Here is a 26,101-nt window from a genome sequence, read left to right as displayed (position 1 = left end):
GGGTTGCAGGGCCCGGGACCCATGGAGCCCATCCCGGGTACTTTGCCATGCCGTGGGCCGGAGGAGGGAGCCCCGGATGCCTGGGAGGTGTTGCCCGGGAACACAGCCCATCTGGTCCCCGGCAGGGAACCGCCGGCCCGGGAGGGGTCCCAGAGTACCTTGTCCCTAGTAATCCGGAGGAAGGCTACCCCTCTTTCTGGGAACAAGTGCGCACCGCACGGCTCAGGGGACCCTAGGCGCGAACATGCCAGACCTCCTGGATCCCTGGCTGGGATCCGGGAGGCGAATGGCACCTCATCAGGACTTCCAGGGAAACCCGGCCATCTGGTCGCCCCATTGGGTGCGACCAGATAGCCGAGGCGAGAGGGGCGACCAGATGGCCGGGAACGAAATGACGCCAATCTGCCTGCCCCGAGCCTCCGCGGGAGGGTTCCCGCCTGCCCCGAGCCTCCGCGGGAGGGTTCCCGCCTGCCCCGAGCCTCCGCGGGAGGGTTCCCGCCTGCCCCGAGCCTCCGCGGGAGGGTTCCCGCCTGCCCCGAGCCTCCGCGGGAGGGTTCCCGCCTGCACTTCCAGGGCTCCGGGGCCGCAGGGCTCTGAGGCTCCAGGGATCCAGGGCTCCGGGGCTGCAGGGCTCCGGGGCTGCAGGGCTCCGGGGCTGCAGGGCTCCGGGGCTGCAGGGCTCCAGGGCTCCGGGGTTGCAGGGCCCGGGAACCATGGAGCCCGTCCCGGGTACTTTGCCACGCCGCGGGCCGGAGGAGGGAGCCCCGGATGCCAGGGAGGTGTTGCCCGGGAACACAGCCCATCTGGTCCCCGGCAGGGAACCGCCTGCCTGGGAGGGTATCCGGGCATACCCTTGCCCCTAGTAATCCGGAGAAAAATTACCCCCCTTTTATGTAATCCGTGCACTCGTGGTGACAGAGGGGACCCAGGGCACAAACGTGCCCGACCTCCTGGAGCCCTGCCAGGGATCCGGGAGGCGAATGGCACCTCATCGGGACTTCCAGGGAAGCCTGGCCATCTGGTCGCCCCATAGGAAAGCATTGGGCGCGACCAGATGGCCGAGGCGAGAGGGGCGACCAGATGGCCGGGACCGAAATGACGCCAATCTGCCTGCCCCGAGCCTCCGCAGGAGGGCTCCAGCCTGCCCTTGCAGGGCTCTGGGGCTGCAGGGCTCTGGGGCTGCAGGGCTCTGGGGCTGCAGGGCTCTGGGGCTGCAGGGCTCTGGGGCTGCAGGGCTCTGGGGCTGCAGGGCTCTGGGGCTGCAGGGCTCTGGGGCTGCAGGGCTCTGGGGCTGCAGGGCTCTGGGGCTGCAGGGCTCTGGGGCTGCAGGGCTCCGGGGCTCGGGGACTGCAGGACTCCAGGGACTGCAGGGCTCTGGGGCTGCAGGGCTCTGGGGCTGCAGGGCTCTGGGGCTGCAGGGCTCTGGGGCTGCAGGGCTCTGGGGCTGCAGGGCTCTGGGGCTGCAGGGCTCTGGGGCTGCAGGGCTCTGGGGCTGCAGGGCTCTGGGGCTGCAGGGCTCTGGGGATGCAGGGCTCTGGGGATGCAGGGCTCTGGGGATGCAGGGCTCTGGGGATGCAGGGCTCTGGGGATGCAGGGCTCTGGGGATGCAGGGCTCCGGGGCTCCGGGGACTGCAGGGCTCCGGGGACTGCAGGGCTCCGGGGACTGCAGGGCTCCGGGGACTGCAGGGCTCCGGGGTCTGCAGGGCTCCGGGGCTCCAGGGCTCCGGGGCTCCAGGGCTCGGGGACTGCAGGGCTCGGGGACTGCAGGGCTCTGGGACTGCAGGGCTCTGGGGCTGCAGGGCTCTGGGGCTGCAGGGCTCTGGGGCTGCGGGGCTCTGGGGCTCCGGGGCTGCAGGGCTCCCGGGCTCCAACCAGGCCGGGGAGATCAGGGTGTCTGCCCAGGCACGAGGGACCCCTGTCCCGGGCACACGGACCCTCAGAACGCGCCCCGTTTTCCACGATTTTTTTCTCTCTAAATTCTGCGTAGTGGCACTACGCAAACTTCGCCCAGCCCTATTTATCCTTGAGGAAGATTAGCATATCAACCTCGTACAACAGAAAGTGATGAGTGTCCCCCAGGGCCTTAATGCCGGCATAGTACTTGCCCTGTGGGGCCCGGCACGACGGGTGTTCTACTGCAGTAGCAAAGAGCAGGGGGCACAAGGGACACCCCTGTCTCGTACCCCCCTCACACAGTAAGCATCAGAGTTCACCCTGCCAACTCTCACCCGGTCCACGGGAGAGGCATATAGCAGCTTAGTACAGTCAACAAAGCCCCTGCCAAGGCCCATCTTCTCCTTCACAACATGCAGATATTTCCAGTCTAAACTGTTTGAGTTTTTCTCAATGTATACTGACAGCTCTACTGCTTCAGGAGTCAAGTGTGGGGCCGCCAGCAGGAGTGCCATGACTCTTTATATTTAAATGTTTTTTGCTCGGTATGAAACCAGTTTGATTAGGATAGATAATGCGTTGCATATAGGATAGGAGCTGTGTAGCCAAGATTCTGGCACATATTTTATAGTCCTCAAGTGTAATGGGGTTACCCAGTGACCCTCAGAACCTGGGTATCTGAAAGCTAAGGTAAGGTAGGTTCTGTCGGCGAGAGAATAATTACTTTAACTTTGTAATAAACATATATACAAGAAACGAAAAGTAAACACCTAGATTGATGTAATCAAGTGAAATTGTATTAACAAATTAATTCAAAACAACGCATAATAGGCTAATCTGTGATAAGGTGACCTAGGAGTGACATAGGGCCAGATGTAGGTGGCCGTTTCAGGCCATTTACCGACCGGTAATGGCCGATTTCGGCCGTGACCGACCGGTAAATGGGTTTTCGGTATGTAGGGGCAATTTTTTACAGATTCGGTAAATTTACCGATTCTGTAAAATACCGAATCGGTATTCTTACCGATTCGGTAAATCTGAGATGTAGGTGGGACTCTTCTGAGTCCCAAAAGCCTTACCGAATCGGTATTTTAACATCAAATCCAATTTGATGGTAAAATACCGATTCCGGTGTGCATGCACGTGTGCATGCACACCTATGCCATATGACAGGCAGACCTGCCCTTAGGGCATGTATGCCTGCCACATGGCACCCGAGCCTGTTTTGGGGGGGCCAGAGGGTGTCAAAGTGACACCCCCTGCACCCTTGTGAAAATCGGTATTTACCGATTCGGTAAATACCGAATCGGTAATGCCCATTCATTCCTATGGGCTTCAAAGCCGATTTGTTCCGATTCGGTATTCCAGCACATTTGGAATACCTACATATCCACCCCTCAGATTTACCGATTCTTAATTACCGAATCGGTAAAATTCGGTAATTTTCGGTAATTAAGAATCGGTAAATCTATTCTACCTACATCTGGCCCATAGTGCTTTGGGTGAATGCATATTTATAGTGCTGTACAAAACGTATATAAAATGTTCATTCAATAGACATCTATCCCTATACACTTGAAGCTCCAATCAGTACAAGGTTCTGCTTTTCACGTTAAGAGGAGAGAGTAAGGAAATTTAAAGCACCTAAGATTTTATAGTCAACATTTAACATTGACATGGATCTATATGTAGCATCGTGGGCCGATCGTTTTGGTTGTATCAGGGGAAAGATCACTGCCTCTCTCATAGTAGTCGCAAAAAAGAACAATTGATAGACAGAAATCAGAACAATGTCATGCATTCACCCATGTACAGAGATCTGGGCCCAAAGCCATCATTTCTTTGCTCCCCATTCAATTCCAGTTTGAACCCAGCCATATGAAAATCAGTCTTGACCCTGTGCCCAATGGGAACAGTCCAGCCCGAACTGCCAGGCCAGGTCCTCCCTGGACTGGAAACAAGCAGCCTAGGACCGGTTTCGGAGTTTCAACCCTCATCAGCCAGGATTGCTTGACTTCCAGTGGCATGGAGAGCATGGGACTCACGTCTGAGCATACCTGTCCAACTCGGGGTGACAAATGCAAAAATAACAATTGATGGACAGAATGCAGAACAGTGTCCTACATTCACTCCAGTACAGAGATCTGGCCCCAAATCTATCATTTTTGTTTGTTGACTGGGGGTGAATGTATGATTTATTCAACATTCCGTCCATCATTTTGTTGCGTCGCACTCCCTCATAGTTGTTGGCAGGAAATGAGTGGTCCTCGCCATTTTGTATACCTCAAGACGTTGATGACAATAAATGACTGTATGTAGCATAGAATTCAAACGGGAGTCCGTCAGACCTCAGTACTTTGCCCCGGGCCATGGCAGCAATAGCAGACTTTATTTGTATATAGCGCAAACTCAACTCAAAGGTATTGGAGCGCTTTACATGATCACCAGTTGCATTACAAACTGAAGCATTCATTTTTAGGCGCAGAAAGATTGAGGGCCAGATGTATGACCATTTGATTTTACGACCCGCAATTTGCGAAAAATTGCAAGTCGCAATGTGCGTGTTGCAAAAGGAAATGTACAGCAGTGTCAGAGACACTGTCAGTGATTACCAATGGGGTCGCAAAATGAGAGGCTCATAAATATTATTGAGCCACTCTCAATTTGCGAACCCATTGGGAATGGTTGTGCCTCCCAATACTGTTAAGCCACATCCTCTGCTACATCTGCCCCCAATTTCTCTGCTGTATCCTGGGTAAGGGAAGGCAAGGGGAGGTGCTCATGCCCAAAAGTGGGTGCGGCCAGATCGCTACTGGCATTGAGAGTGGTGTAGTATTTCTTAAAGCTCATTAATTTCGAGTTGTTTGTGTACCCTACCAGCTTGATCATTCTCTAATTGTAGGATTGGGGACTGTCTCTTCAACGGATTCGCCAACCAGGCCATCAGAGTCCCCTATTCATCCCACTCCGCATGTGCTCTGGTCATGTTTCCATTATAATCAAATCAGCGGAGTCTCTCCACTAGTTCCACCACTTTTTCTTGTGCGTCTAAAAGTAGCATGCGTATTTTCATATACTTGTCCATCAATCCCTCAGGAGTCATCTGTGGTACGAAGTGGGCCAGGAGCATTTTTGGTTTGTCGTTCTCCCCTTCGACCTCACTAGCGCCCCTCAAGTGTTCATGAAAGTAATGGCACTGGTCATTGCATATCTTCAGAAGTCGGGAGTACTTGACTAGCTGCTCTAAGCAAGCTCACTGAAGTCAGTTGTGGACCACCTCTGGATGACAACAAAACTCTTGACATCACTGAGGTTCATTATAAACTAACCTCATCTGGTTCGTTTTCAGAGAGTTACATTCATTGGGGCGATCCTGGGAACATTAGAGTTCAGGGATTTTCCTCTTCAACAAGGAGGCCAGGACATTCATGCTATGACTCTGATGTTTCAGACGTGGTCCTGGATTATGGGGAGAGCAGCCCTGAAGGTTCTTGGCCTGGTGCATTCTGCTTTTCAACCCTCTACATCCATTGGTCTCTTCATCTATTATCCACATTTTGTTTCTGTATATGACATGGTGTAGTAGGTCAGCCTACCTAAGCTAATAGCTCTCCTTGGCTTCAGTTGAAAGCATTTTTACCTGACACGTACATCTGCATAAAAAAACGAAATGCACTTTAAGATTACGGGTTGTGGGCCCGTATTCTGTACTTGGTCAACACTTTTATTCTTTCTATTCCTTATCCTTTTTGTTTCATCCTTGTGTGTTTGGAATATGTGATCAGATTTAAGTAATTCAAAGCCAATGGTAAATTTCGTTTGCACCAGTAAGAATCACGTTTGCTGTGATGTGCATTAAAACTAAAATGGGTTTATATACACATTCTAAGTACACGTGTGTGTTCAGAAGCCCATATACTGTTTTATTACAATTATAGGTGAAGTGTTCTTTTTTTAAAACTTTTTGTGTTTGTAACATGATTGCATTTCAAACTAATATAGATTTATAATGCTTAACTACAGTATCTGCTTGCCGAGACCGGACCTACTGTTTTTGCCACTGTTTGTTGCTTAATTACTTTTAAAGTCAAAGTCTGAGGGAGGGCTGGGTGGGGACTTTCAGGCAACGTGGTGGGTATCTCCATGCTTTGCTATCACGGTGTCGCCGAGAGCCCTTTATCTGCGATGGTGGCACCTCTGCTGACCACTGTTTCTTCGGAGTATTAGCAGTAATGCAGAGGGCATCTGGCTTTGCAGGACCCAGAAGATGGCCTGGTATGAGCACTTTTTCTAGTTGCTGCGGGTGAACCAGGACAAGGTGCTTTTCATGATGGCCCCTTGGGCCTGACGAGTGGGTGAACTTGTTGTGGGAGGGATCCGCTGACACCACGACAGCCAAAGATTGGTCTGATGCCTCTGTGCACCACCTACCTTTCCCCTAGCTCCGATGTTTGCTGGGATACCCCTGAGCAAGGAACAATCACTGCACTAACCACAACATACATCTTCCACTGCCCTACCTGCTGCACCCTAATGGCAAATTCAAAGATGCAGAGATTACTTATTTATCCCTGTGGGGTGCCCACAGGACAGGTCGGAGAGAAGTTATGGAGACCCCACTGAGCAAGTGAACCCAGTAAGAGGACCCTCCTACCCTCTGTTGAAGCACTACGCTATGACCTGGCTAAGAAAACAGAAGCCATCGCACAAGCCACAGAAGGGAAATGTCACAGAAGATGCATGGTTTAGTGAGGAAGCATGACCAGATGATACAGAAGATACAGGAAATGGAGCTGCAAGTGGCTAGGGATTTTGCCTCTAAAGTGAACCTAGCAATCTTTAAAAATATTGCAATGCAAGGGCTAATTGAGCCAAAGACTCTTTAAAACTTAAGGGTATTGCCAACTATCCCAACAGAATAGCTGCACAAATTAGTGGTAGACACTCCAGTGGAGCTCCTAGTGACTGGGACTAGCTTGACAGTACAGGTGGTATGATCTGGAGAAGCGTGGCTCAGTGGTTAGAGGCGGCAGACCCGGAAGCTGAGATCGACCGTGGACCAGGGTTCGATTCCCCGCCTCGGCGGGTCTCGGGCTAAAAAAAAAAAAATTCCACGGACTTGACAATTCTCGCTCCGGTGCCTACTCGACTCATGGGGTCACACTCTGCGACTCTGGGCAATAGCTTGCTTAATCTCCACTACGGCCCCTCGCGGCGGGATGCCTGGCTTTCACCTTGTGGACACCCTGCCGGGGTTTCTCACAGGGGAATACCAGGACGGGTTCCCTAAGCAAGCGCTTAGATACCGTGTCGGTGATTTGCGCTATATAAATACATGTACATTTACATTTACATTTACATCTGGCACAGCACAAATGAGGCAAATGAGGCAAAGGAAGGGACGAGAAAAACCGTCACCCAGGCCCTCATCACCAGCAGACTCGACTACGGGAACGCCCTCTACTCAGGAACAACAACCAAGCTCCTGAGACGACTACAACGAATCCAGAACGCCTCAGCACGACTGATCCTCGACGTCCCCCGACGCAGCCACATCACACCCCACCTGAGAGGCCTGCACTGGCTCCCCGTCAACAAGAGGATCACCTTCAAACTCCTCATCCACGCGCACAAAGCACTACACAACACCGGACACACATACCTCAACAACCGACTCAGCTTCTACACCCCCACCCGAAGCCTCCGCTCAGCCAACCTCGCCCTCGCCACAATTCCTCGTATCCGGAAAGCCACCGCCGGCGGCAGATCCTTCTTCTACCTCGCCGCCAAGACCTGGAACGCTCTCCCTACCAGCCTACGACAGACTCAGGACCTGCTGGCCTTCAGGAAACTTCTCAAGACCTGGCTTTCTGATCAGTAGCAGCCCCCCTCTAACCCCACCGCGCGCCTTGAGACCCTAACGGGTAAGTAGCGCGCTTTAGAAATGCAGTGATTGATTGATTGATTGAGTTATGGTTTCCCTACACTCTACAGACTGGATAGACAGAATTATGAGAGCAGTGGTGGAAACAAAAGGCCATTTGAATAGTAGTTGGCTCCTCTCCTTCCCTGGTTTAAACCTGCATACCCTGGCAGGCAAGGACAAGACAACTACTGAGTATGTAGCAGGAGAGCTGAAAGTCTCTGTGGCCTATCCTGCTCTTAAGAGTGGCTCAAGTTGGGAAACATTTTTTTGAGTGGCGTCTTCCGAGGCTACCTTAGTTAGCCTTCTGAACGACACTGGGCAGTACAGTTACTCTGAGCTCCTGGTGATTTGCTTGAGACTGACTGGTAGACGTTGGGAGGGAATAGGTGAAGGTATTTTTGGTTTAGAGGTGCACTCACGGAGGAGGGGACTGTAGAGTTCCTTGGCTATGTTCTTAGTTTTGTTTTTCCATGCTTTTGTATTGGCCCTCTCTTGCCCTCTTTTGAGTGTATTCTACTTTCCGTGGATAAATGCGACAATTCAAATAGGAGAATGTTTACTAATTGAAATGACATTTTCTTCAGTGTATTTAAGCTCATCCAGGTATATTAGTAGACTTTATACTGCAATTGACAGTACTGAGTTTATTATGGCTCCTGTTTTATTCTCAGTTTCTTCCAATAAACAGATTTAAACTATAAAGTCAAACTCTTCGAAACAGAAACCTGATTAATGCAAAGCCGAAAACGCATGTTGGAGTAGTGTGACCCACAATATGGTAAGAAAGAAGTTAGTTCAAGAAACGTAGACTCCTTCCATACTCACTCGCGATTTGCAGCCTTCACAGAACTGCTCCACCATACCAATTATGGGAGAAGATGAAGTGATAAACATGGAGAGGATGAATATAGAAGCAGATAATAAATTACTAGTTGGAAAAATGCACTAGAGTGGCCATAAAAAGCGAGAGGGTTAATAGGGAAATAGAAAGTAATTTCTTATAAGATAATAAATGACGTATCTTCTTTCCCACAGATTGTACTTGTTCATAATTTAGTCTTTTTGCCAGGCAGGCACACGTCTGTTTGTTTCATCGCGTGCAGCTTTTCCTAAGGTATCTTTAGGCTCTGCTCGACAGGGATGCTTGAAATTCACTTCCAGAGCAGTAGGGCATTCGGCAATTCTGTCTGTGCTCCATTTGCATCCATTCTCCAGGGTAATAACATTACACTTGACTTGAGTTATTCTAATATGTATTGATAATATACTCTCAGTTCTCTTACATGTGTCTTGTCTCTTAAGCACCACCATATCCGCAACCATCCATCTATAATCTTTTACCCCGTTATATCTCTTTTTATACTTGTTTTGATGCAACATCACACACACCCTTTTTGTCTTTGAACCCATAAAGGCTCCCTACCATTCAACCTGTTTGGAGATGACTTTGTACCTGGATTACTCCCTCTGAGGGACATTAAGGGAGAAATTCCTGTAACTAAATTATGGGCAGTGTGACATGACCATAACATGTTTTGGGCTGCTCCACCTAATTTCCAGGCACACAAGCTTGTTGGATGCATTGGTTAATCATTTTATTCAGTCTCTCAACCGGCCTATTGGTCTTGAGGAAATACAAGACCATGCTCAAATGTTTTATGGATTTTTTTGTCTGGAAATTCTTCATTTTTGCAAAGGTGAATTGTACCCCATTATCAGTAATGAGCGCACTTGCTATACCCTCCGCCTATAATGTGTCCATTAGGAAATTAATCAAGACACGGGCAGTGATGTAGTTTATGACCTTGGTCACTATCCAATAAGAGTGGCAGTCAAATAGTGAGAAGTATTTACCAGCCATGTTGGACTAATTGAGGGGCCTACTATATCTAATCCTAGATTGTCCTACAGCTTTTTCTGAACTTCTACTAGTGATAATGGAACCCTCCTAGTGGATTTATTTTTGTCACTATTTGCACAACTCATGCAATCTCTCACTTTAACCTCAGGAACAGAATCAATTTTTGGAAACCAGTACTTCAATCTCATTTTGCCTTTAGTGAGGCTCCTGTCCAAAAGCCTTCATGGACAAATTTGCAATTCTTTGCCACTGCTCTGTAGATGGTACCAACATATCCCCTCTAATCACCTTGTCTACTGTTATACTCAAATCACTCCTCACGTCCCCAAAATAATTTGATGGCCTCCTAACATGCTTCTACACCTAGTTATGCTTAGTTGGCTAATTATGCAATATTCTCTCCTTGACAAGAGTAAAGGTTTCATGATTCCTCTTGCACCATTCCCACTCTTCCCTCCCAAAGCCAGGAATGCTGATTTATTTTACTGTTTCTTCAACTCACCACATATCATCCGACTTCCTATCTTTCAAATGTATGCGGGGCAGATAGTCAACGGCCATGTTGCGTGCTTCTGGAACGCACTCGATTTTAATGTTGTCCCCTTCTAAGCTTAACGCCCATCCGACTATGTGAGGGGTGGTGTGTTATGCTCCCTTAGTAGTGAAAATAAACATGACAAGTCTGTGGTCTGTCCTTAAAGTGAAAGGTAACACCCACAGGAAAAATTTAAAGTTTAGAATTGCCCAATAACAGGCTATGGCCTCCAATTCCATGATGGAGTAATTGCAGTCAGAATCCTTTTGGCACCAAAAGCAAAGGCAACAGTTCTTTCTTTTCCATTTACAATTTGGGAAAGGGCGGTCCCTATTACTTTGGTGCTGGCGTCCATGATTAAAATAGTCTTCTGATTATCTTCAAATTTCCCTAGAGGGGGGGCTGACGCTATTGTATATTTGACTTTGTTCAAGGTTTTTTGGCATTCTTGATTCCAGTTGAACAGAGCTCCTGTATTTTTAAAAGCATTCTAAGGGGAAATACTTGTCAGCAAAATTACTTGTAGAATTGGACTCACCCAAACTGAAGAAACACCTGAGTTCCTCTTTAGAAGAAGGCTTTGGAGCTTCTTTCAGTGCCTCAACTAGATCAATCTTTGATTTGATCCCATCTTTGGAGATAGTGCGGCCCAGGTAATCAACTGAGCCCACACCAGTCTGACACTTTTCTTACTTAATAATCAAATCTGCTTCTCTAAGTGTAGCTAACACCCTTCTCAGTGTATTGTCATAGTGACCCTCGTCCAAACAATAGGTCAGGATGTTGTCCTGAAAACACAGGACATTTGTGAAATTCCCAAATGTGCTTCACAATTCTCCCAAATACATCTGCTGCAGATGCAAAGCCAAATGGCATGCTGCTGAATATGTGTGCACCAGATGGAATGTAAAGGACATTAGAGATTTGGAGTTTGAATGGAGTTAGACCTGATGGTAGGCCGATGACAGATCAACAACTCTAAAGCAACAGGCATACCCTTGCCACCAGTCTGAGGCTATATTATTGGGCCAATTCATTCTGATCTCTCAGAAGGCTGTTTAACCCCATGTGGGCTATAAGTTTATTAAGTGTCTCTTTCAAAGGTTCCTTCATCAAAATAGGGGTAGGTTGCTAAATATGCACAACTGGTACATCATTGGTTCTAAGTTTTAATTTATGCTGGAAATTGGTAAGGAAACCCGATGTTCTTGGAAACAATTCTGGAAATTCTTTGCATACTTACTTGCCAGTAAATTAAATCACCATAACGAGGACTTGCTCCACATTAATAGGATCCAACTTCATCCCTAGTTCTTTCTGGCCCCTCCATAGTAATAAATTGGAGCTTTTTTTAGTGTACACACCTTCACTTTGGTGGAATGGTCTTTCAACGCAATATGGATAGTAACCATGCCTACTATGGGAGCAGGATCCTTGTTGTAATCACTCAAACCCTCCCTGCCCCCGGTCTAACTTCAACCAGCTACAGAACATAATCCTTTCTACCTATTTTTTCTTGACTTAATTTGTTGTCTATCAGATCAGAGGTGAACACAAGTCTACAAAGATGGTAACAGCTTCCCTATCAGGACTAAATTCACACATATGGTAACTAGTACTCTTTTCACTCTCACTTGACACCCCAACATTCTCATTAACATTGACCCACTTCAGTTCTGCCCTCCCTATAAGTTCCGACATAGTGCCCTCTTTTATCCCATTTCCTTTCATGACTAGTGCATGCAGGTCAATTAGGACCATTAGCTAAGGTGGCTGTTGTTTCCACCTTTGAAGCATATGTTTTTTTAAACCTTTTCATTTGTGATCTCACTTTAGTTGATTGCAAACCTTTAAGTTTATACAGTTCTTTATTTTCTTAAGGTCAGTAGTATCATTCACTTTTACCTTTGTTAGGTAAATTTCCTTGATTCAATCCGCCATGTGTTCTAATCCCTTTGAAAGTCACTGCCGTCTTTCAAATTGAAACAAGCTTTGGCATAGCCAATAGGTCTCGCCTTTGGGACCTTATAAGTGTTTAGCCATGCAGCACATTATCCTGGGTGTTGTGCCACCAGGGATTGAAGAGCTATACAATTACTACACACTGGGTCAGGTAGTCTGATTCAGGAATAAATACTTGCCTCTGGAAATATTTATGGGAGCGGCAGGTCTGAGAGACAGAGGTGGGTGAAAAAGGTGGGACAGTGAGAGGGATGAGTTTGAGGAGACCAAAAGGTGAGAGTAAAATGGTCGCAGTGGTGTAACAGATGTGCCTACAACACCCACACAGGGGGGGCCAAGGGGTGGACAATCTTCTGTCCCTAAAACAGTTTAGCCTAGGGCCTAATAAATCTCCAAGATTCATGATTCCCGGGGGCCCTCGCCACACTCTTCAGGTAACTCATCCTTTTGCATGACACCACTGCAGAGGGGTTATTGGGAGAGGTGTGACAGAATGCTGGGGGAGGGAAGTGGGAGAAGTCTATAATAGAGAAAGGCAGGTGGGCGAACTAGAAAAAAGAGAGAAAGAGAGAGGAAGGAGATGTGTTGGAGGGAGAGGGTGGGAGAACAGAAAATAGACTTTCAAAAGTTATGGAAATAAGTGGTGGGACAGAAGGAGAGAGAGAGAGGGAAGGGAAGTTAGAGGGAGAAGTGGGAGCAAGAGAAATATTGAAGAGGCAACAGGATAACTAGAGGGAGAAAGCAGCCGACTGGGGAAGAAAGCTTGAAGCTAGGGGAAGAGAAGCTTTGGAGCGAGCTGCACAGCGCCCAATAAAAGTAGGGGCGATAGAGTCAGAGATATGGTGGAGAGAAAGCTGTAAGCAAGAAGGGAGGTTTGTGGTTCGATCACACACTTTATAAAGAATGAGAGAGGCAGGTGTACAACGCATCTAAGCCAAGATACGGAGTTTCAGGAATCCGGGTATTTCGCCAACAGCGCATGCTGGGACTTGCAGGCCACAGTAATAATGCGAAAAGTAAAAAAACAAATCCCAGAAAAAGAAAACAGACGGCCTGGCCACTCTCATCATGACAGTGGGCATATTGGAAACGCAAGTGGTCGTAGGGGGAAAAAGTGAGACCCAAACTGGTGGGAGAAAATCCAGTGAGAGAGAAAGAGAGTCAATTAACGGGAAGGGGAATACAGAGGAAGAGTGACAGGTAGAGGAAAACAAAAAGGAAGAGAGAGAGTTTGTGGGAGAAGGAAAGTGTCTGGTGAAAGAGCTGAGATGAAAAGGCAATAAGTGACCCATAATATGTGTGACAACACCAACTAGGCCTGACTTTCACCAAACCCCGCTTTGCATTCTGGTATTTGTATTCCCAGAATTACACAGGGAGGCTTGCAACTACAATCCATTCATTACAAAATGAAGGGGAATAAACAAAAAGTAAAAAAAAGATTGGGTCAGGAGTAACGCATGACATGAAGCCCTTAGCAGCCCGTAAGAAAGAGTTGGCAGGTTGTCTTATTTAAGGGTGCCCTTCTGTATTTTCACTTTGATCTTTGGCTTGGCTAATTAGACAGTGACTGCACCTGCCCGTTGCCTGGATTCTCACGCCAATGCCACCTCTATCCGCCAGGCAGCCTGTGTATGCCGAGGGGATACAGTTACGACTGTACCAGGGTTTACTCTCAACGAGCATAGTAAATAGGGACTAAACATATTTAAACTTAAGCTCATACACAGAGCTTTGCTTTCGGGACATTAACCACTTGAGATCTCTGCTGTCAGCATATTGTCCCCATGCCCTGAAAGACTTTACTGGAGCAGGCCCACGTGAGTTGCAAATTTCACAAAGATTTCTGCTTCGGCACTTTAACTTGTACAGGGAGTGCGCCCTGCAGCAGGAAACTTACATAAACATACATGCCAGTGGCTTACAACAGGAAAGTGGTATATTTAACAAAGATTTCTGCATAGGGCACTTTAACTTGTATAGGGAAACTGTTCTGGAGACAATTAGCAGCAAACAAAACAAGCATTGACTAGGGAGGGGAGAAGTGTTGAACACCGGGGAGGATGGGGGAAGTAGCAGCGAGAGACAGCATGGGTGTGTAAACCGCATCGGGAAAGCGAAAAGGGACTGGGCAGCCATTGCGTACTGGACTGCAATTAAAGTCCCTAAAATTGCTTGGGTGAGAAGCCGGCAAGTTGCAGCCCTGAGCCAGCACACTGGCTGTGGGGAGAGACGGGGGGGAGAAAAGCAGGAAAGGGAGCAACTGGTGGTAAGTGAATTAGGAATCTGAAGCAAAACAAAAAGTAGTACGCCAAACATGCATAGGTGGTCAAAAGTGAACGGATCCATGTAACTGGGTGAGTCGCCAGGGCGGAAACAAATAGCCAAAAGGTGAGACATAGACAACAAAGAGAACATAGAGGGGCACTACAAGGAGCCAATTACAAGTGATTTGCTTGGCCAAAGCCCAGAGAGGAACTACACCGTGCCTCGCTGCTAGGCTTGACCTAAAAAGGGAGGCTATGGCCTGGCAAGAGGTTTATATTGGCAGGTCGAAATGGTATTTTAAAACAGGACACAGAGGCTGTTTGAAAGGCTACTTAATTGGGTGGCATGAATAGTGATGCATGTCCACTAGTAGCATTTTATTTACAGGCCCAAGTAGTATCACTTTTCTAGGGACTTACAAGTCAAATTAAATGTGCCAATCAGGTGTAAAACCATTTGACCATGTTTAGAGGAGAGATCACCAGCACGTTAGCACTGGTTAGCAGTAGTAAGGTGCATAGAGTCCTAAGGCCAACAAAAACAAGATCACCAAAAATGGAGGAGTAAGGCAAAAACTTTGAGGGAAGACCACCCTAAGACTGACAGGTCTAACAGGGAGGTTAATCTGTTGATTAGATTACTATATGGAGCACAGTTTCAACACTAAGATTTATTACCAGATAAACTCCATACACAATGGTAAGCGGAAATAGCAAGGCCCTTAAATACATCAAAGGGGAAGACGACAACCATCTACCTGAACAAAATAACACGCATTGCACAATTTAAATACATTCAAGAATAATCTGAATAGAGATTATTTTACACCTAATAGAATTTGTAGAATTTATCTTGGAACCTCCTCAGATTGTCAATGTTGCGTCTAGAAAGGAGCGGATTTTGTTCACATAATTTTATCCTGTAACAGACTTTTACTGTATTGGAAAGAAATTACCAATGCTTTATCCATAGCTTCAGGATGCATGGTGCCAGTACACTGGAGGCCTGTGTGTTAGTTCTGAATTTGTGCCTTGAGAATATTAGAGCACCAGAAAAGGTTAGAGACCTAGCACTGTTACTAGCGAAACACAATATAAGTATACATTGGGAAAACACCAGCCCTTTTATAGTTACGAAATGGCTCTCGGTTTCTATTAAAAGCCTGGAAACCGAGGGTGCACTTTTCCAGAGAGAAGAACGTGCAGGCGTTACAAAGATTTTAGCATAATTGGAACGTAATGTTGGAAGCATTGAAAGCAACGCCTTTAGATGCTGAACTCTCATGGTAGATTCCTCTGACCTCTGGTATATGCTTTACTGTATGTAAAATTGTCCATGTTCTACTACATTTGATATGTGAAGTAAATTGCTGTATTATTTAGTTGAGGACTTGCTGTTTTAAGCTGTTAACTGGTTTATTATTTGTGTACTGGGGTTATAAAATACAGGACAACTGCTCATCAGACAATTTGCATATATGTTGCATATCATTGTAAACGTATAAGAGGGCATCAACTTGCTTTACTAAATATCCACAACTGTCAACACTGTATTGTGCTTATAAAAAATATTCTTTAAAAAACTTTGTTTGTGCAGGAAGTGTGCGCCTCCACTGAAAACAAGCGTGTTCCTCGCGCTAAAAGGAGGCAGCAGGGGGAGGGTCAAGAGGAGCGTTTCACTTGCGAGAGCGAGCAGCGCCAGGAGCGATAATTGCTACCATATGGAGCCGCGTGCTCCCACAAGTGAATCACCACACGTGCACTCGTTGCCAGTGCACGTTCTTGGCTGAAAAGCCAAAGCGATTGCAAAAGGTCTTTTTGCCTATGCAGTGCATGCACGCTGCTTAGGCGAGACCTAAAAAGGGCTAATAGGTTTTTTTGCATTCGTTTATTGTCAGTGACTCTAATGAGTTGGTTCTTGATTAAAGAATCATCACTTAGCCCCCCAAATTTTCACATGTAGAAAGACATGGTATATTCCGCTCCTGTAGGATGATGGTTTGAATCTTGATGTGAGGACTTCTGTGAAGGCTGATGACAGAGAATGAACTTGGAGAGACTCTGCGTTTCTTCATTAAACTTCTTTCTTACCTTACTGCATGTCTAACTACTTCACTGGCGATGAGGACCACAAATCAGCTATGCAGGGTATAGCTTTGGTCACCCCACCCCTGTAATGCCTCTTTCTCTCTTTAGTGGTCTTGGCTTGAGTGACTTTCTGTAAAACCCCAGAACTGTTGGTAATCTACCAGAGTCTCTTGTTCGTACTGATGGTGCTGTAAAGTGAACATGCACATATCTATTAGCATCTGTTAGGGCTTAATTATATTTTGGGAGTTTTCTTCTCTGAGGCCAAGATTTGATTGATCGAGCTGCCACCTTTTATCTTCATTCGAGGATTACCACAGAGAAGGTATCACTCAAGGTAAGCCACTTCTATTGAATTAAATTGCCCCTGAATCCTGCAGTGGGCTGGTGCTGGTGTTTTGATGAACAGGGAGAGGTGTAAAGGGTAGAAGATATAATTTACTGGTCAGATAAATTCAAACACATGTTTTAAAGAAATGCACTGCTGAGATTGTCTTTCCGAATTTACCCTGAAATTGCTAGTGAATCTATTTTCCTGCAGTCTTTTTTTGATCAAAAATGTATTTCTTTGTGATAGGATTTTGGAATGTGGGAACGTGGAGACAAGACGAACCAAGGAATCTCAGAGCTGAATGTTAGCTCCGTGGGCATGGCTAAGGTATTTATTCAAAGCTGAATATATTTACATTTGTTGATATAATTCTTTTTTGTTAGAGTTTTGAAATGGGTAATCCTAGGACCAGAACGGGGTAGTTTTACATAGTACGTTACAACATGCAGGCCTACATGTGACTATATTAGTAAATTAGGACAAATAAAGTACAAGCATTGGCTTTTCAATCCTAGCTTAAAGTTTTTTTTAATTCTGAAGTATGAAGTCTTACATCATAGCCTGAAGTGATAAACACACATTGCCAATGAACATATTCCTTGTGGCTACACAAGTTAACTTCTCCCAAAAGTTTAACTCCTTTAACTTACTCTATTGCGGGTACTCTTCCTACTTTTGCAGCTGGCTGCGAATTGCATGAGGCAGGTCTAGAAAACTTCACTAAAAGAACACTGCCTTGCTCTCACCTTTGCGAATCCCATAGTCTCCACTCATATATTTTCCACTTTTATGCCACGACACCAGGCCTGCCTTCTATAGCACCTCTTCATTACATGGGCTCTGCCATTTGTCCTTCAGCTGCCCTTTTCAATAAAAATATACTTTGACTCCACCTCCACTGATGCCAGTCAAAGCAGTCGTCATGCATTGCTTTGCATATGCCAAGCGGTCCTAAATAGTATTGTGTTTTACTACTGTTTTGGTATCTGTAATTAACTCGTTTCTTAATGAACTAGTACCAAATTAAGGGCACTATTCCTTAGTTTGTTCTGACTCCTACGGTAGGCTAGCCTTTACCAGAACCTTGTACACGTACACATTTAAATCTGTGTCTTCCCCTTCTACACTGTCCAAGATTACAAAGGTGGTTCTCTTCTAGGGGATCCTCATCAATAGTCATAAGCATTAGAATATTCACGCCCATGCGCGGGACCCCGGAAAACACCATATTATATGTGCCCCACATATATATATATATATATATATATACATATATATATATATATATACATATATATATATATATATATATATACATATATATATATAACAATTGCAGCCCAATAAGAGCTGAATCATGCTGTAAAAAATTTCCACCATACATGAATAACATGCAGTAGAAACATGAGAAACAACAGCAAAGTTTGTTTAGAAACTGTTTTAATGCTCAGAAAGCAGTAGAAATTATCATAAAACACTGAAAGCATAGAAAGCTCCCAGGCTGAATTGCAAATACACAGTCTAAAAAGACTGAAAAGCTAACCTGTAGCTGCATAGCAATAAAACTGACACTGTGCCAACCCGGCAACGATCAGCGTCGATGAGCAGAGACACTCCGCCGTCGTCGACACGACGTTCGGCGTCGAGGGCAGGCTCACCTCTGTCGTCGCAGATACAGCGATCGACGTCGAGTGCCCAGAGTCCTCCGCCGTCGACAACCAGGCGTCGATCGGCGTCGAGGATGTAATTAATTAATTTTGAGTACATGATGTATCCTACTTGGAGTTGATATATAATTTTGCCACATTGTGTCACGTTTGGGATATACACTAGTGTTGTTCCCCATCGGTACATTATTTAGTTGATTAAGGGAAATCACTGAGTTTGCCAATCTATAGTTTGTAAGATCGCGTTGCAACTTGCTTTAATTGTCTGAGTCATTGTCGGTGACACGCCGATACACGGCGAGATTAATTAATTTTCACCGACTTGGGTTATTTTTATATGTGTATAAAACACGTAGACTATATCTCAACCCACAATGCAACTGTACGACAATCTCACTGTACAGAATGGTGTTCGTAATGTTTATATTGTAAATATCTGTGAATAGGGCGTTGAAATGCCATGATATGCTGATACACAGCAAGATTGTTTTCATTTTTTCATTTAATAACATGAAAAGAAAGGCATTAGTATATCTCAGGGTTACAACACACTGTAATTATGTCTATGTGTTTAGTTTTTACCCACTTAATAATGTCCGCCCTGTTGTAAATATTTGCACATTGTCCTTTTTCCTTTTCTTCCGCACTAAACAGGAAGTGAAATGTATATAGTGTGCCGGGTAATAAGGCACAAACTAACACTGACGAAGGACTAGAGGTCTGAAACGCGTCTGTTTGTTTTTGTCAGAAGCCGAAATAAACTTTATGCAACATACCCCCGTGAGTGCGTTTTCGTCTCGAAAGAAGGGTCGAATGGAGCTACTATATATATATATATATATTTATATATATATATATATATATATATATATATATATTCACAGAAAAAACCATAGGTTATAGACCATATATAGTTAGGAATTAGCATTTACAAAACCTTGAAAATTCACTGAAAAAACCATAGGTTATAGACCATATATAGTTAGGAATTAGCATTTAGAAAACCTTATTTTACTCACACAAAACCATTGAAATTCCATATATAGTTAGTTGCACTAACTATATATCGCGCACCCGCAATCCACTGCTGATGATGTCACATATTACATCATTCATGACATGGTCAGTGACATCACTGATGACATCACTGATGACATCTCAAATGACATCACTGATGACATCACTGATGACATCTCAAATGACATCACTGATGACATCATGACACACCAATACCAGTTACTACATACGCACTCACTGATTCCTACGTCTACACACACATTCACTCATTCACCCATACAATCACTCATACATACAGTCACTCATTATTACAACACTATCATATGCACTCATACACCTATGCAGACAGTCACACACTGCCACTCATCCATGGAGTTACTCACACACCAAGTCAGTCCTGTAAAGAATCAATCACACTTCCATTTCTTCATCTATACAGTTAAACACAGAACACCATACTTCAGTGACATCACTGATGACATCACTAATGACATCTGCAATGACATCACTGATGACATCTCAAATGACATCACTGATGACATCATGACACACCAATACCAGTTACTACATACGCACTCACTGATTCGTACGTCTACACACACATTCACTCATTCACCCATACAATTACTCATACATACAGTCAGTTATTATTAGAACACTATCATATGCACTCATACACCTAGTCAGTCCTGTGAAGAATCAATCACACTTCGATTTCCTCATCTATAGTTAAACACAGAACACCATACTTTTCACACATATACTAACACATACTTACTCTCTTATACAATCACTGATACAAGTACACATTGATATGCACAGTCACACACCTCCCAGCCAGCCACACACACACTCAGTCTTCCATACATCCACTCATTCTTCAATATGTAAAACGTATTTAAACTTTACAAAAACACACAGACACTAGATGATGTCATCAGTGATGTCATTTGAGATGTCATCAGTGATGTCATCAGTGATGTCACTGACCATGTCATGAATGATGTAATATGTGACATCATCAGCAGTGGATTGCGGGTGCGCGATATATAGTTAGTGCAACTAACTATATATGGAATTTCAATGGTTTTGTGTGAGTAAAATAAGGTTTTCTAAATGCTAATTCCTAACTATATATGGTCTATAACCTATGGTTTTTTCAGTGAATTTTCAAGGTTTTGTAAATGCTAATTCCTAACTATATATGGTCTATAACCTATGGTTTTTTCTGTGAATTTCATTGGTTTTTTAACAGCTAATATCTGTAGCTGTAAAATGTATTCTTCTTTAAATCCAAAAATATATTTTATATGTTTATGAATAATTTTTTTTTTAAATATTTTTTTTTCTTCGTTCCCGCTTCGCGAATCGGGAAGCTTCCCGTTAGCTGAACTTGATGCCGCGAAATAGACCGCGAGCCGGTAAACGTTTCTTTACCGCAAGTGCCGCGTTAGAAAACAACATCGTGACGCCTCCCGTCCGCATGACGTTTCACGTTGTCGCGTGATACGTCATATGACGTGCTACGTTAGCGAACTGGTACGCGAAGCGAGTCGCAAAGCGCAGGTTTCTGGAAGCAAACCGGGAGGCCCTGCAAAGCGCTTAACGTAAACACAGCAAGTCATGTGACTTGGTAATAACACTTTTCATTGGTTCATTTCACTTTTGGTTTCCTAATGATGTAAGACTAGGTCATATAATCTAAAATGAACACTTTTGATTGGTTGAGAACTCTTGTTTTTCCCAAATGATGAAAATCCCTCCTTCTTTCCTCACTCTGACTTTCATCATTGTGAGAGAAAGAGCCTTTGTGATCACTGAGCAATGGCTTCTTTAGTAGCTTCAGCTGGTGCTTCCCCACCACCTCCACCACATCCAAGGAAGAGTGGACCACCTGCTCAAGTTATAATTCAACAAGAAGAGGAAGAAGAGGAACAGGACGACGAGCACGAAGAGAGGCAGTTTTTGCCTAAGCAGCCCAGGACGTCTCACCGGAAAGAAAACTTCATTTGGCAATTTTTTAAAATTCCCAAAGGTCAGAAAAAAGTAAATGCAAGATACGTAACTTGCCTTATATGTCAAGATAGACTGTCCAGAGGAACCGAGAAAAAATACAGTTTCGGAAACTACACAATGCATCGCCATATGACTAGGTGGCATCCTAACAACTACAGTGCTGCACAGTTTCGGAACGACCTAGATAATCTCCCTATTATGGCCAGAAGATCTGTTGTACCGGAAGTAACGGGACCAGAGGGCAGGGAGATGGTGCCAAATATACAAATGAAATTTGGTGAAGTAAAACACATCTGCGTATTTTGCGATGGATTCATTTCCTACGGAGAAAGAAGCATCACTCTGATCAACAGAGCTATTGACTATCATATGCAAGTTTGTACGAAACGCCCAAAATAATAAATACTTCTTTTTTTGTTTTGTTGCTCCTGTTGAGCCCTTTACAATGAATCGTTTTCATTGCCCCCTCCAAGAAAAACCCCAAAAAATATAAAACTGTTCAGAAAAATTCAAAAAAAGTAAAAAAATGTTCCGAAAAATAATAAAAAAAATATAAAACAACAAAAACAATACAAAAAAAAGTTCTTTTCAGAACTACCTCCCCGTTATTAAAAAATTGGTACAATATTTGGAACTGTGCCAACCTCTATTTCTCTTAGTTCGCTTCCCAGTTCGCTCGCCGGTACGCGAACCGGAAGCGAACCAAAAACAGTAAGTATAAGGGAAGGATACAGACACTTATGTTAAAAGAAAGACAGCTATAGGGGAGTAAACTAGAGATACTATTACCCGTAATCCACTGCTGATGATGTCACATATTACATCATTCATGACATGCTCAGTGACATCATCAGCAGAGGATTGCGGGTTTTTTGGCAACGTGCCTTATCCACGGTTTAATAACGCTGCCTTTTGCTTTATATAAGTTTTCAAATTGTATGAAATATATACCAATAGGTCGTTATGAACCTTTAGGTAGTGCTTTTCTTCATGAGGTCTGGTCGCTTCCATACACATACAGATGTTTCAAAGATGATCAAGAAGTTTATCTGAATAAAGAGAGGAATGCACTGAGACGCCAGATCATTCACTAATGTGTAGGCACATACAGTTACACGGTTCATGCAACAAACACCGACCAAATATGGCTTGCGTGTTGCAAGGCACGCCAGTTCCTGCTATCATCCCCACGTTCAAGTTGTTGGAAAATGGTAGTTATTTGATGCTCAATAATGAAGATTGTTCTGAGTTAATTAAAAGTATTCCTTTTATCGTAACAGTAAGTGAACGGGTTATTTGCTGCAGAAATGTTCTATTTCCTCCCACACATGAACATAGGGAGTTTTCAATCTGGCCACAAATACCAACCTTGGGACAGATTTCAACGGCATGGCAAGAATAAGAGCTCTTTTGTCTCAGAGAGAGGTGGCCTTGAGTTCGGCCCGTGAAACTTTCGTGCTTCACATAGCGAACACCCGTACAGAGGTGCAGACCCTTTTCAATTCAGATTTGCCTTTCAATTTCAGCAAGATGGTTCCGACTATCTTTAACGCATCCTCCACAAAGGCCCTGGCGCACTTTTTTAAAGTTGTTACCAGTGGTCTCGTGATTTCATTTGAGAAAATCTTTGGAGTCATCCCTGCTTCCTTTCATTCTATTTTCTCCACTCTGGTTCGTGGATTGGCATTTTTACTTGCATTACCAGCGGACGCTCTTGTGCTTTTTTACATTTTTAAATATGGATGTCCCTCCTATGCAACCTCCCACCCTGCAGCTGCTGACACTGTTCCGCAATCGCATGCTAGAATATTATGGCACAATGCCGTTGGCGATATTAAGCACGGCATATGGATTATCTTTTCGATTCTCCTACTTCACCTGTGTCCAGCCTGTATTTCACTGCCTGACCTGTGATTTCGATTGGGCCATTGATTTGTGTCTCTGCGGACCGGTTTCTCCTGACGTCGACTTTAATCAGCTGATGACTCCTATCATTACTCACGAGTTGGTTTGTCCTGGCGAAAGGATTATGGCTGTGGCATTGATGCATGGACTACTTGGTCCCTGGAATTTACTGGCGGCAGCACAGTCTTTCTTGGAACAGAGCTTTCTTGAAAACCCACCGAGCTGTCCTCTGATGGTGATAGAGGATCCGGTGCTGGGAGAGCACGTATGTTCTTTTCCGCTTTTAAATTGGATGGCTGAACTGTTTTCGGATGAAGACGGTGACTTCCTATTGGAGGCTGTTGCAGCTTATTTTGCATACACAGTTATGTCATAGACCTTTTTCATGTTTGATATGCTGAGTACTAGCATTTCATTGACAATTCATTGACTTATTTGTCAAGTTTTTATTATTTACCTTGCCTATTGGCTTAAGACTCGATAAAGTACTTGGCTGTTTTATTTTTCTTTAGCATTAAATTTTCCTAGTTTTTAATGCTTTACCTTGCGGACCGTCCACATATAAACTTGCAATCTGCTCTCATGAGATGGCACTTCTATTATCTTATTCAGTTCGTTTCCGGATCATGGGGAGGTGTCATCTAGGTCCTGGATATCTTTACACCGTGTTAAGTTAGCATGGGCTCATTACCGGTTTAAACGCCATTTTTCCTTTTTTGCAACTTCTGCACACGACACTTAGTTGTTGCTTTAGCTTTCCACCTAGTAGTTCATCGTGGTTTACATGAGAATAATATGTTATTGCTCTACTATCTGCTTTGCTTGTTAAACTATATCTGTACAGCGAGTGCTAAAGTTTCAAGAACAACACGATACAGAATTGTTATGAGGTCTGATCTCCACGACTTCATACTCATAACATAAGTGCAACTTCTGCCAATTCTGGGCATGAGGCGGGTTTTATATTGCTTTGCCGAACACACATACACAACAGTTGATGCGGTTCACATGAAGAGAGAGCTGGTGTATGCTGATGTGATTCCTTCAAATCTAAGACACTAAAGTATGGGCACGCCCTAAACCAACACAAAGAGACCTTCTTAGCAAATAATATAATATGTGTATTAGGGAGGGTGAGATATAAGCAGCCGCGGGCCGTGGAGGGAGTTACGGTGAGGCAGGGAGGCGGGGAGGGGGAGAAGCAGGGTGGAGCCCTCTCTACCTTGCCCCTCCCCCTCCCCGCCTCCCTGCCCCACCGTAACTCCCTCCACGGCCCGCGGCTGCTTATAAGTGTTGCTAACTCTTATTCATTTACAGCATGTTAACATACTGTCACCATTCGCTTTTTATGTACTAGTAACTATGCTGGTAATTTTGCTACTGATAATATGTGTACTTGTATTCTCCACCCTGCTTCTCCCCCTCCCCGCCTCCCTGCCTCACCGTAACTCCCTCCACGGCCCGCGGCTGCTTATAAGTGTTGCTAACTCTTATTCATTTACAGCATGTTAACATACTATCACCATTCGCTTTTTATGTACTAGTAACTATGCTGGTAATTTTGCTACTGATAATATGTGTACTTGTATTATCTAAGATACTACGCCTGAGAAGACGGCATTAGTAAATAACATTTCAAATACACATGTGTTCTTCTTAACTCCATGTTCTGGTTTCTAAGAAATATATAACGACCGACTGTTCATGAGTTCCACGTATCCTGAGGTACTATAAGTTCATATTCTGGATTGTCTAAACATTGAGAGTTTGTTATATCCAATGTGACACTGTACCTAGCTTACTAAGGAGTTTTTGATTACTAACGTGAGTTTTGGGACACCCTAATTCGCCGAGGTTCCAATCCTCTGTCCACAGTTCTGTGTGAGAACAGAAACCCTGCGACAGGGGCACCCCCGACCCTTGCTGGAGCTTCATCACACTTGCGATACAACTCCAGCAATGCGCCACCTTTACGGCACAGATACATCACGCATCTGTGCTGTTTTTGCCCCATGATGCGCCGCATTGTAAATGCAGCACACCATAGGTGACGGAACAGCGGCACAGAATGACTAACACATCCCTGGTGATGCGCCAGTCATCATAAATGTATCCCTATGCTTCTTATCTTGTTAGAGATGAACCGCCATATGTATCATCAAAGTTTTTTGCATTTCCTAAATAGCGAACTTTAAGGAATAAATAGCGATTCTTTACCATTCCTAGTTTGCGATTAGCTATTTGCTAATTACAAATTACCCATTCATTTCCTTCATTTCCATAGGGCGGTTGGACTCACTTTTAGCTCGAACGGCTGAATGGATTTCCACGAAACTTGGCAAAATTGTAGGGACTGGTAGCCCGATGTGCCTTTGCTATGTCTCAAGATATATGCTCCAGTGGTTTTTACGAAAATTAACTTTGAAAAATATATATTGGGCTACATTGGCCTATATATATGTTGGAGCCCAAATGTAGCCCAATGTAGCCCAATGAAGCCCAATGTAGCCCAATGTAGCCCAAAGATGGCCGCCAGACACACAAAAAAACAAATGTAGCCCAAATATCAGCCAGATGTAGCCCAACTATAGCCCAGTGACAGAATGACCAATCAGCTTCGCAAACCTCCGTTA

The 26,101-nt window shown here is 44.7% G+C and overlaps 1 protein-coding gene across 4 annotated transcripts in view; it reads left to right on the top strand.

The window, feature by feature from the left end:
- Nucleotides 1–26,101, top strand: part of PHKA1 (phosphorylase kinase regulatory subunit alpha 1) — a 1,063,236-nt gene that overhangs the window by 236,799 nt on the left and 800,336 nt on the right. For all 4 annotated transcript variants that reach the window (XM_078663812.1, XM_078663811.1, XM_078663813.1 and 1 more), the window contains exon 6: nt 17,110–17,190. In XM_078663812.1, the coding sequence (XP_078519938.1) occupies nt 17,110–17,190 (81 nt within the window). The remainder of the gene's footprint in view (nt 1–17,109; nt 17,191–26,101) is intronic.

The sequence above is a fragment of the Lissotriton helveticus genome, chromosome 10 (assembly GCF_964261635.1).
Source record: "Lissotriton helveticus chromosome 10, aLisHel1.1, whole genome shotgun sequence".
Classification (NCBI taxonomy): domain Eukaryota; kingdom Metazoa; phylum Chordata; class Amphibia; order Caudata; family Salamandridae; genus Lissotriton; species Lissotriton helveticus.
Note: the sequence above shows the minus strand (reverse complement) of the source record. Positions and strands in the feature narration are given on the sequence as shown.